Here is a 12,381-nt window from a genome sequence, read left to right as displayed (position 1 = left end):
TAATTTTGAGACCTTCTATGACAATAAGAACCAGCCCCGATCAAAGATGTGGAGTTGACACCAAGATTGTAGAAATCTACAAGATAAACGCCAGGCCTCAGCAGCTAATTCTGATCACACATATGTAGATCCTTTCCCTTCAGAACCCCCCCTCCCCACCGGCAACACCATATTCCCTCCTTCAAACATTGGTCTTAATGGTGCAGGGAGAAGCCAGAAAGGCACTCATGACTCAACCATGGTAACAGATGCCAATTAATGCGACAATTCCTGACGGGTCTGTGTTCCAATAAAACTTTATTTGGCTCATCCTGATCAAGTTTAATAATATTTAACAGATTCTTTTAAGAACATGAATAATTATAACAATTCTCCGTGAACTCGCGCGCGCGGTCCAGTCAGCAGCACGTTCCTTTACTCAAAAAGTAAAGCTTCCCTCTGAGGACAAATGGCACATAAGGAGTGGTGTGCATTGCATTTTCTTAAGGAAAAGAAAAAAAAAAGAGAGAGAAAAAGAATAAAACCTAAACACTTTATATTTACATATTTTTCCACTTAAAAACTGGCCAGCATGATTAATTGTTTTAAAATATACGTTAAAATATTGTAGGTTTCAATATACAAATCATAGTTCGCTAGATTTAAGGTGCTGCGATGTGAAGATGAACACAGTCCAAGGAGATCTCTCAGCAGACCAGCTAGACCTCTTGAGGGTGTCTTTGGGATATTGGCAGGGGGAGTGGAGGGAGAGGGGAAAGGGGAAGGAGGAGGATGGATACCAGTGGCAGAGTGTTCAGGGACAGACTGAGGACTGTTGGTATTCTCCCCAACCCACTGCCCTATTCTTTTTCTGCAGAGGGCTTTGGACTGACTCCAAGTTTGTCTTAACCTAAGCTACCAGGGGGTGATTACTTTGAATTTCTTTCTTTGTCTTGGGTTCTCCATCTGACTCTTTAGGACACTTGAGGTTGAGACCCCCTTTTTTAAACTCCTAGTTTATCTTTCTGGGTTTCTTGCCCTAGGGTTGCTAGCTCTCAGGACATCCCTTTAGGGTCCACTCTTGGCTAGGACCAAATGGATGCTCATGACCATGGGCGACACTGATGAAGGATGATGGGTCTTCTGTGGAATCTTCCCTCCTAACACATTTGTTTTTTTAGAAAGCACCTTATTGCTTTTCCTACAAATGAGCAATTTGTGCCAAGAACATTTAGTCCCAAAATAGGCTTGGAGAGGAGCTGTGTGTACGTGGGTGAGGTGGGTGGGATGCTGGGGGCTGGACAAGAGGGATTCTTGTGATTGCTGTCTTCAAACTCACCCATGTAGGATATCCACTGGGGAACAAGTCAGGAAAGTGCATAGGGCATGCAGGAGGGGGCTGTAGGCACAGGCCTGGGAGACGGCTACATTCACCCAGGGCCTCCAAACTGCTCTGATATGAAGCAATAACTTCAGACTGAGCTGGGTTGGGTAAACACAGGGAAGTGGCAGGTGAGAACATTTAAGCACTTGGGGAGTCATAGAAATACGTCTGGTGACTAGGAGAAAGAAACTGGTTCTGTTTCCAGTTTCAGAAATCAGGAACCATTGTTCTAAATTAAAGGGACGGATGGGACAGTTGTTAAGGGGAAGCGAGAAGCACTTGGGACCAAGTTTTCTGACCAAAAAGCCAGAGTGACCCCAGCAGAGGAAGACATTATACTGTGGTCAGACACTGGTCCAGGGACAGGAGCTTGGGACGCAGGCTTTACCCTGACACTATTAGGCTTGTGGTCCTAACGGCTTCTCTGGGCCCAAATGTCCATTTGAGACTAGGTGGGCCACATGGCTTGGAAACTGTTAGCTGTTTCTGACCCCTCAACCCTCGTAGGGCTGTAGACTGCTGTCCAAGATACCTTTGTTCCCTTCCACACTCTCAACAGGCCTTCCTTTCGATGGGAAACTGACAGCTCCCAGCCAGGCTCTGTCCAAACCCGCTCCCAGAGGTTAAAGGCTAGTTATTAAGGCAGTTTAAGAAACGGACATTCTTCTTGCTCCCCGGATCCGCGTGTGTTCTGCTAACCCCAATGCAGCAGCGAGGGGCCGAAGGAGTGTGAGGGGAGCAAGGAAATGGTCCAGCTTTCTGGGTGGGATGTTGCTCCGGGAGTTCTCCCACACCCCTCTGTGCTCACCACCTTTCTTTGGAGAAGGCCTCTGTCTGCACGAGGTCACCAGGGTGCTCAGAGATGCACGCACCGTTCAGGTCGCCCAGTTTGTTTTCCGGTAGGTCCTCAGGTTTGGTGCAGAGCTTTAGGGCACGCGAGATGAACACGTCTAAGTCGAACTGGGGACTGGCACCCCCATCAATGGGTGTCGGGTGTCCTGGGGGTGAGGCAGAGAGACGAGGCTCTGGGGCATCAGGGGGAGGACTGGCACGCTCAGGGCCACTTTGTGTGCTCTTGACCCACTGCGCAATCTCCAGAAAGAGGCTTGCTGGCTCATCCTCCCGTGACACCGAGTCTGCTGCTACTGCAGCCCTGGGGGGTGCGCTGGCCGCCTGCTTCCAGTGAGACAGGTCCAGGATGAGCTTGGGTTCTGAGTAGTGGTGGGGCTTGTTGTCACGCCACAGCAGCTTGTCCAGGTAGGACGGAGACCCCACTTTGTAGTCGCAGGACCGTCCATAGTCGGCCTCAAAGGCACGCTCCATGGACGAGTGTGACTGCTCCAGAAAGCGCTCGGAGCTGCTCTGTGAGTCCTTGCGCGGGTCCACCTGAACATCCTCCGCCAGTGGTGTAGAGCCTGCGCGTGGGTCGCGCTGCACCTCGCTGGCATCCTGGCACCGGTCAGGCCGCCATTCCAGATCTGACGACAGGCTCACAGGATACCTGCAAGCGTGCAAAAGAAGGCATGATGATGTTAGGCACACCCAGGATAAATGGGGAGCCAAATTGCCTAATCCCTGTCTTCTACCCACAAGTCCGCTCATTATTCCTCTTAGTCCCTAAAGGGCAGGTACTCTCATCCCTCCAAGTTGGAGTGCGATGACGCAGGTGAGCTCTAGGGGCCCAGCTAGGGGAACTGATCTGCGAGTTTAGTCTTCATAGTCTTTAATAGTCACTCGACAACTTTCTTGGACGCTCACTATGTGCAGACATTAGGTGACGGACTTGTGAACAAAACAACAAAATGGTTTTTCCTATGGAACTTTCTAATTGGTTCACCTATGTAATACACATAATAACACGGGGTCTTGTTAAACTGGGGATGGGGACCCTGCTGCTCTACAGGGGGCCTTGGATTCTGCTTGTTTAAAAGGCTCCCTCTTGCTGCTGCTGATCCTTAGACTTGTACTCTGAATGGCAAGGACAGGTGCTTCCTAATCCTGCCTCAGATCTGAATCACACAGGAGGATTAAAAATAAGTACCAGGTATCCCTTGCTGCCCACTACCAATGTTCTGGTTCAGTAGGTCTAGACGGCCCTGTCTGGGCATGTTTATGAGACTCCTCCCAGGGATTCTAAGATGTAGCCAAGACAACCTCTGCCATGATGGATCTGGGTAGGTGCCTTGTAGCACCTTGCCTCCAAGCAGAGCAGATGGGGCCTGCAGAAAGATCACAGACACCATCAAGGGAGGCCAGCGATCCTTGGAATTCTGCCCTCTACTGACTGCCCTGTAGCCAAGGAGACTGAAATCAGATCGCTAGGAGCAAACGGAGGGCAGATGGGCAGGCAGGTGGCTGGCAGTCAGCTCTGGCTGAAACCCTTTCTTATGCCAGGTACTGCGGTCAGGAGCACAGACAAGGTGGCAGCTCCTGGCCAGCTGCTCCCTGAGCCAAAGGGCTGGTGCTCACACAGGACAATTAAACTAGCCAAGGCCAGGCAGCTGCAGCCTGTAGGCTATGGGGTACTCTGGGTCTGGCTGGAGAGATAGGAGAACGGCTTGTACTGCTCACTGCCAAGGGACACCATTGATGTAGGCATTGCTCTCAGAGTTCAGCAGTTAGTGCCCTTTCCCAGGATGTCCTTGAAATTGAAGGGGTTTCTAGGAAGAAGAGCTGGGAACCACTAGCATTTTGTCTGTCACACCCCAAGTGCTGGCCATACATTACTACCTTTACGGCAATTCTGAGTGGACTTAGTTTGACCGCCACAGTCTTAAAGATGAGAAAATTAGCATGCCACAATGGTGACTGTCGCTGCAGCAGGGACTTGGGCTTTATCACTCCTTTGTGCAGGTGTGATGGGGAAGCCCAGGAGCAGGAGTGTCCAGCTTGGTACTACCCTGAACTAACTAGCAGTGACCTCAGGTACCCTGCTACAGTCTTTCTTGGTGACAGTCCAACACTGTGAGCCCTGAATTCTGTGGCATGGGAGGGGGGCGGGCACAAGTCTAAGAACTAGTATCGGACAGCCTCAGCATGAGGCAGGCAGAAGAGACTATTAATCTCCATTCGCTGACAACAAGAAGCTAGCAAACCTGCCCCAAATAACGGTGCCCTGCCCCCTCTTTGCACCCCCTCAATCTTGAAACCTATCATCTGTCAAATGACTAAAAAAGAGAAATTGCCTATCTGTCACTTATGTAACAAGCTGTCACAGTCCCGTGGCAGTGGGGTTCCCAGTTGGCCCCCTCAGAGCTGATGCAGCTAAGCACCCCCTCCACCACTCTTTCTAAACCAAGCGGTACTGGTGCTGCCTCCAGACATTAGCAGATGGTGGTGCCCAGAGCCTGATCTGAGAAAGCCAGGACAGGAGAGGAGCTACGAGATCAGTGCTAGTCCTGCAGCAGTGGTTTAAAAATCTACATTTCTCCAGTACTGACACTTGTCAAGGAGCCTGAAGCCAAGTGAAGCTTAACACTGAAGCTCTTACGTGTGGGGCAGGGATACAGTTTGGGGATGGCCTCCATGGGTTTGCTGTGTAACATGATGCGGATGTCTTAACCTCTCAATGCTGTAACTTTCTCTTGGACAATAATAATGACACAGCCTCCTTCAAGGACACCCACAGGAGGTGTGAATGGTGTGTGAAATGAGAAATGTTTCACGACAGGGAATTGTGTAATGTTTTCTTGCTTTGTGTTGTCATAGTTGGCCTTCCAAGGGCAAAATCACGACTGAAAAGGTCGTTCAGTGGCAGAGTGGTTGCCTAGCATACTTTAGGAAAAAAAATTCCAGCCTGTTCATGAAATACTACAGCTGGCGCTCACTAACACTGCCCCTGTGTGCCCCAGTGTTCATTGGTCTTAGGGTATCAGTGAAAGCTGGGGGTATTGTTCTGCGGAATGGAAGTCCCTGACTTACCTAGCAGCTTAGTTACTGGGAATGTCTGGGGACAGGAGAAAGGCAGGGAACTAATCTGGGGAATGTGCCCATTGCAATATACAAAATAAGAACAGGGGCCATGGAGGGTCAACGGCCAAAGGGAAATGAGAGAACAGGGAAACATGACTCCAGACGCCAGCCCCTGGACACACACCTGTCCCAGTTGGAGAGCTGGCTCTGACTGGCAGCCATCAGTACGATGTCGTCGATCTCATCTTCAATGCGGAAGGGGTGTTGTGACGTGGGCTCATCCTCGGGGCACGAATACGGGCTCAGGTAAGGATGCTGTAGCCCCATCTCAGCTGTTAAGCGGTCCATGGGGTTAAAGGTCAGGATCTTCTCCAGAAAGTCAATGGCTGTAGGGAGCAAAGGCCCTAAAGGTCACGTGCTATTCCTGTCATGCTCAGGAGAGAAGGGTTCTCAGTGTGGTGACAGTCCCTGGTGCCTGTGACTTTGTGTTTGTAAGAAGCAGGGGGGTTTCTTGAATTTGCAATTGAACTCACTAGGGCTGCAGACGGATAAGGTGACTTGCTGAGGGTCTCACTGCCGGTCAGAGGAGCTTGAGGCCACAGCCTGCCTTACACCAGTCTGCTCCAAACACAGGGGTTTGGGACTGGTAAGGGTGATTCTGAGACACAGATGTTCTGTTCCACTGGGATCCTCCTGGTGACAGCAGGGACAAGCTCACAGAAGTGGGGTTCAGGGTATTCAAACATATTCCCCTTGATTGGGTCATGGACTTCTGGAGGAGGGGTAAGAGCCCATGGGAGAAAGACCTGATGGGAAAGATGAGTGCGGAGGTATCTGGAGGGAGAGGGAGGGATAGAGGATACTCATGCCACACCTCCGATGTGAGGACAGAGTTCTTTCTACAATATGTCACCCTTGGGATTCTCACAAAGACAGGTGACTTAATCAATACTCAGAAACATTGAGCACTTAGCGGTGCCCTCCTGTGCTTGGGAGTCACCCACCAGTGACTGGATGCAGGGGACTCTGGGTGGCAAGCACCTAGGAAAGAAAAGGCCAGGAGCCTTGTCACAACAGTGGCCATTCTTGGCTCACGAAGTGAGCAGCTCTGCTCTCTCATGTCCCCTCTGCCATGACGTCCTGATTCCCACAGACCCATACACAAGGGGGCCCGGTGACAGAAACTCAGAGACTGTGAGCGAAAATGAACTTTTTCTCCTTTATGTTGCTCATGTACTTTGTCCCAGTCAGGGAAAGGCGACCATACATGCTCTACCACGCCTGTTTTACAGTTAGGGAAGCTGCTTTGCTCGAGTTGACACAGCTAGTCACTGGGAACTGGGAGCCAAGCATCGGTCTAGCTCTGAAGCTGAGAATGGCACATTCTCTGTACTACATCAAGCCTCCAGGGGGAGTGGAGGCAGTAAGGGAGGTAGGTAGACAGTAGAATATGCCATGTATCCCTCTAGTGACTGCTTCAAAGGGCTGCCATGCGGCCAAAACCTGCACTCTGAAAACACAGGTTGACTAATCCCCTTATCCAAGTTGTTTGCCGCCTGAATCTTCTTTTAAATTTTAGATATCTTCTAATCTTTAAAATATTTATATATTCCTTGCTGGTTTTGAACTCCTAGTCCCCATATCTAAACACCTAAGTGTTTTATTATTATTATTATTACATTATTATTATTATTATTATTATTATTATTATTATTATTATTGAGACAGGGTTTCTCTGTGTAGCCCTGGCTGTCCTGAAACTCACTCTGTATACCAGGCTGGCCTAGAACTCAGAAATCTGCCTGTCTCTGCCTCCCAAGTGCTGAAATTAAAGGCGTGCGCCACCACTGCCTGACTCACCTAAGTGTTCTAAATCACGAAACTTTTTTGAGCTTGTAGCCAGAAGAAACACCCAATTGCCAGAGTTGCTTGGTGTCTGAATCCTAGACATCATACTGTTCTTTGGATGAGGATGGAGGACCACCTGCCCTTGCCCCTGCCCATGCCTGACATTAAAGCCAGAGCCCAGACTCTTGGGATGAAGCCCCAGTGCAAGCTCAGGTACCTTCACTGTTGACATCCGGGAGCAGCTTGCGCAGTGGCCTCTTCACCTCCCAGGTGCTGCTGACGAAGGACGGCATCACCCTAAGCAGCTCCTCCTTGTCTTCCTCCCGGACCACAGGGATGGTCTCTAGAATGAGCTGCATCTGCTCCAGCTCGTGAGCCCCTGGGGAGGCAAATGCCACATGGGTAAAGTTGTTTCCCTGGACCGCTGTATATGGGGATGTTCCAGAGCTGCCCCAGCTGACTAGAGAGGACACCAGAGGGCAGTGGGCAGCACGAGGCTCAGAACTGAGGGACTTGGGGTCTAATATTCACTCCACCACTAATTTGCTGTGTGGCCACTGCAGAGGGCTGCTGTTGGCTTTGCTCTAAATATATAGTTTAGTTGAACATGAAATGTCCTTCAGGGACTCATGTATTTGAACACTTGGACCCCAGTGGGTTTGTGCTGCATTGTGAGACTGTGTGTGGACTTCTGTGATATTGGGCTGACATGGGCCAAATGGGGAAGACCTCGTGGTCAGTAGCCCTGGTTCTGGCTTGAGTTCTGTGCTTCCTCTGCATCACTGAGATGTGAACCATCTCACACTGAGATGTGTGCAATACATATACCACTGCCACTGAACAGGCCACTTCATCCACCAAGCCCTCCCCGTCATGACACTATAAGCCAACATAAACTTCGCTTTCATAAGGTGTTTCTGTCAAGTATCTTGTCAGAGTCACGAGGACAGTAACTCATCCAGGCTAGTGTCTAGTTCTGTCTGGGGTTTATCTAGTCCGCTAGCATGTGGCCTCTCTGCAGCAGGTATCTCATGTGGCCTGAGTCAACTGATGCTGAGGCCATGGGAGCAGCCAGGCAGTGGGTTTGCACACTCTCCACTAGGCTGGGGAAGGAAATGGTTATAAGGCTAGAGTGAGCCTTCTCTGTGAGTTCCCACAGAGGAGCCCATCCGGAAAATTCTCAGGAGCAAGAAAATAGGGAATAACGGTTGAGTTTGGAAGGCCTTTTGAGCTCCTTCGCTATGTGGATATGAGGTAGAAGGTGGGTTCTGCCAGCTCTGGAGGAGAAGCAGTAGGGTAGGATAGAGCCAAGCACTCATTCATCCATTCACTCATTCATCCCGTGCATTAACTACCTTGGCCCTCTTTCTCTGCAGCTTGAAGGACTGCAGCCAGTGGACCTGTAACTGACACCTCTGAAGCCTTTAGGTTGTTCATATTGGGCACATTGTCACAGCAGTGCAAAATGACAGAGAGATGAGTGACGGGGCAAGGAGAAACTGGAGAAGTCTAAGTGGAGACAGCACATGCTCCTGTAGGCAAGGGGCAAGAACAACATGGGGATGTAGTGCCCTGGGAGAGCCAACAGGGACCGATGGCTGCCTGGGCATCGGCAGAGCCATAATGGAGGAAGGGGCTTCAGTGGGAGTTGATAGATCAGGGAAACAATGGGTTACTTAGTGGGGCTGTAGGACAGGGAACCCATTATCGGAGAGGGAGGAGAAAGAGCCTGAAAATACTGAGCGGGCGTTTTTAGCACTTAATCTGAAGGTGTTGGAGTATAGGTGTCATTTAGTTCACTTGAGCTACTATAACAAAATACCCTAGACCGAACGGCTTATAAACAACAAACAGTTATTTCTTGAAGCTCTGGAGGCTGAGAACTCCCAGCTCAAGGCATTGGCAGATTCAGTGGCTAGTGAAGGGCTTACTTCTCATAAAGGGTGCATTCCTGTTATAGTCTCACATGGTGTAAGGGGTGAGGGGCTCTTTGGGAACTCAGGAGTACTAGTCCCACAGAGCATTTTCCCTGATCCCCATTTTTTAATAGTACCACGCTGAGATAGTGGCTTCAGACCATAGCAAAACGGTCAGTAGACTGCAAAAGTCCTGTGCTCTAAGGCTAATTTGGCTTTTATAGTATTTTTGTATGAAATACAATACTACAAAATACTATGCCTGCAAGAAGTATCATAAAACGCAAAAAAGAAAAGCCATTTAAGCAAAAGATTAGCATGTTTTGGGCTTGGTGGGTGTTTTGTATGCAGTTTGCACAACACTGGGAAGGGAGCATGTGGCCTTGGCTAGCAACTTACCAGCGAAGAGCATTTTCCCCGTGAGCATCTCTGCTAGGATGCAGCCAGCTGCCCACATATCGATGGCTTTCGTGTAGTTGTTCGGGGACAGGAGCAGTCGTGGAGAGCGGTACCACTTTGTCACCAACCCTTCTGACAGATAACCCTAAAAGATAAAGTCCCTCATGTTATCAGCCAGAGACGTTCAGATGCTGTCCCTCCCATCCTCCTTGGTTTTTCCTTCCAGAGAGGATTGATGCTCCTTTCAGTATCCTGTCTTTGTTCCTTTTACCTTGATAATAGGTGTGGGGACCTTATGAAGTCCTGGGATTCTTCTTTGTGGGAGGGAGGAATCCAGGGTATCAATATTTTGGAAGCAATGCTTTTCCACACCCCTTGATATATAACCAAGTCTGCCCACGTTGGTTAATGGGAGCCACGTTCAAGTCCATTGCTGCCGTCAACCGTCATTATAAAGCACTGGAATTGTATTCAATGGCTGACTCTGAGTAGCAAGCAGCCTTAGATTTGAAGTTGAGTCAGTGCCATTTATACGGATGATGGGAATTAACACTGCCCCCCAAACAGGCCCCTGCTGAGAACAAGAACCTTCTTAACAGATACAGGCAAGTGATGCACCTACCAAAGTAGCTCTGAGCCACAGGGCAGCTAGGGCTTCTCTAAGTCCAGAGGATGCTGGAGATTCTACAGAGTTTTGAGGGATAGATGTTTTGGCTGATATGGGTCACTGTATTATGATACATAGCCTGGGATGGGATTGGTCCTAACTGCATATGTTGATGATTTTTATGTGCAGACAGGGAAATATATTCAGGCAACACAGAAGTTGTCCTCTCTGTAACTCAGAAACTGGGCCTGAATGTGAAGCTAGAACTGTCTATGTGGATTTTTTGGAAGAGTTTATCACTGAAGGACAAGCACAGACCCTTTTGTAGGTAAAGGTTAAGACCAAGGGGTCTTTGAAATTCAACCTGTAGATGTGTTTCCTTGACTTCTGTGAATGACTCTACCAAACGAACCAACCCAAAGAGAGGTCATGGGAACCTGGATTGACAGCTGACTGGTCAGGAGTTCCAGAGTTTGGGACTTGGTGTCTAAAGTGGGGACACTCCTGTGGCACTGAACCCTCTGTGTAGGATCTGATGTTATCTCCAGCTAGATAGCATCCAGATTAAAATGACTTCTGAGGACATTGAACTGGTTAGTTTTGTGTCAACCTAATACAGGCTAGAATCATTTGAGAGGTAGGAGCCTTAATTGAAAAAAAAATTGCCTCCGTAAGACTGGGCTGTAGGCAAGCCTGTAGAGCATCCTCTTAATTAGTGATTGATGTGGGAGGGCCCAGCCCATTGTGGGTGGTGCCTTCCCTGGACTGGTGGTCCTGGGTTCTATAAGAAAGAAGGAAGAGCCAGCCACGAGGAGCAAGCCAGTAAGCAGCATCCCTCCAGGGCCTCAGCATTAGCCACTGCCTCCAGGTTCCTGCCCTGTTTGAGTTCTTGTCCTGACTTTCTTTGATGATGAAGTGTGGAAGTGTAAGCCAGATTAACCCTTTCCTCTCCAAGTTCCTTTTGGTCCTGGTGTTTTATCACAGCAATGGAAACCCCCAACTAAAACAGTCACCTAGCTGGTGGCCTCGGGAGAGCTATTTACTTGCTGGCTCCCTGTTCACATACCTCGGAGTCACACAAGTGATCTTTTGGGAGTAGATAAGAGGGTGAATTGAGCGGAACTTCATTTTTCTCTGTCTGAGGATACACCTTAGCTAGAAATGACTAAAACATGCCTAGCCCTGGCCTCCATGTCTAACTTACAGTTTTAGAAGCCACCCTCCCCACAACCCCCATCTCACATCCATTGGATGAATGTCCTCAGATTGTGTGTGTGTGTGTGTGTGTGTGTGTGTGTCCCTACCTGGCTAACACACTTGAGAGAGTCACCCCACCCCTTCCCTAAGAGCACTGGATGATGCGCCCCTCATGGGGAGCAGCTCTGGCTCATTCTATAGCTGCTCCTGCCTGGCCTGGCCTGGGTGGGGTCTATCTCGTTGGAAGCATGACAGAAGGTGAGGTTGTCAGAAAGTGAAAGTGCAGTACCCATCAGGGAGGCAGCTTAGGAGTTTCCACTGACAAGTCAATAAGCAGTCTTGCATGGAATAGAATGTTCTGGAAGCAATCTACCTCGTCGTAGAGACTAGAGCTGGAGAACAGTCTAGAGCTGGAGAACAGTGAGGACACAGGGCTTACTTCTCAAACCCCTTCTCATTTGCAGGACAGGATTATTCATAGGCCACAAATTTGAACCAGTTTGTGACAATAGCTAAGATAGTTCTTTACCTTTCAATAAAACCAACAACCTGTTGGGCTAGTGACAACCAAGCCATTTCCTTTTGGATGCTGGTCTCTCTCCCAAAGTCTTTACAGAAAAAGATACATGGGGGTATATTCAGAAGCTCCTGGGCATTAGGGGGCTTGAGGAGTTCCTGTGTAACAGGGAACAAACAGGACCTTGCTCGAGATGGGAACAAACAAGGAGCTCCAACCCTGGGCCTAAGGGGTAGACACCGGGGTCAGGGAATCCTGCCTGGCTAAACCCTAGAGAGCTGATTGGTGGAAGCCTGGGGAGCCTATGACACCATACTGGTGATCTGAATCCAAAAGAAGTCTATGGAGAGGCTGGTGGGATATTCAGAACTTCCTATAGAAAACAAAACCTATCAAATATCTAGACATGGGACTTTATTTATTAGCAAGGCTCATAAATCAGTGGGAGGGAGGTCCTCTACCCCGTGGCTCCATCTGTATGAAGCCTCCTCAGCTCTGAGTTGTCTTCTTGGACAGCGTGTGTACACTGTTGCGATGGCTGAAGGGGTTAAGACAGGTACATGCATAGTATACCAGAGGGCACTCCCTGCAGGCAAGGGTCACAGGCTTGGGACCAGGTTGT

The 12,381-nt window shown here is 49.3% G+C and overlaps 1 protein-coding gene across 7 annotated transcripts in view; it reads right to left on the bottom strand.

Moving 5' to 3' along the window:
* Positions 1-278: 278 nt before the first annotated feature.
* Mapk4 (mitogen-activated protein kinase 4) overlaps positions 279-12,381 on the bottom strand; it is a 144,608-nt gene continuing 132,505 nt past the window's right edge. For 6 of the 7 annotated variants that reach the window (XM_076912476.1, XM_034518484.2, XM_076912474.1 and 3 more), the window contains 4 exons: positions 9,439-9,583; positions 7,341-7,502; positions 5,460-5,661; positions 279-2,864 (listed from right to left, as the gene is read on the bottom strand). In XM_076912476.1, coding sequence (XP_076768591.1) covers positions 2,168-2,864; positions 5,460-5,661; positions 7,341-7,502; positions 9,439-9,583 — 1,206 coding nt within the window. In that variant the 3' untranslated portion in view covers positions 279-2,167. The other variant, XM_076912478.1, reaches the window with a different exon arrangement.

Source organism: Arvicanthis niloticus, chromosome 14, assembly GCF_011762505.2.
Source record: "Arvicanthis niloticus isolate mArvNil1 chromosome 14, mArvNil1.pat.X, whole genome shotgun sequence".
Classification (NCBI taxonomy): Eukaryota; Metazoa; Chordata; class Mammalia; order Rodentia; family Muridae; genus Arvicanthis; species Arvicanthis niloticus.
Note: the sequence above shows the minus strand (reverse complement) of the source record. Positions and strands in the feature narration are given on the sequence as shown.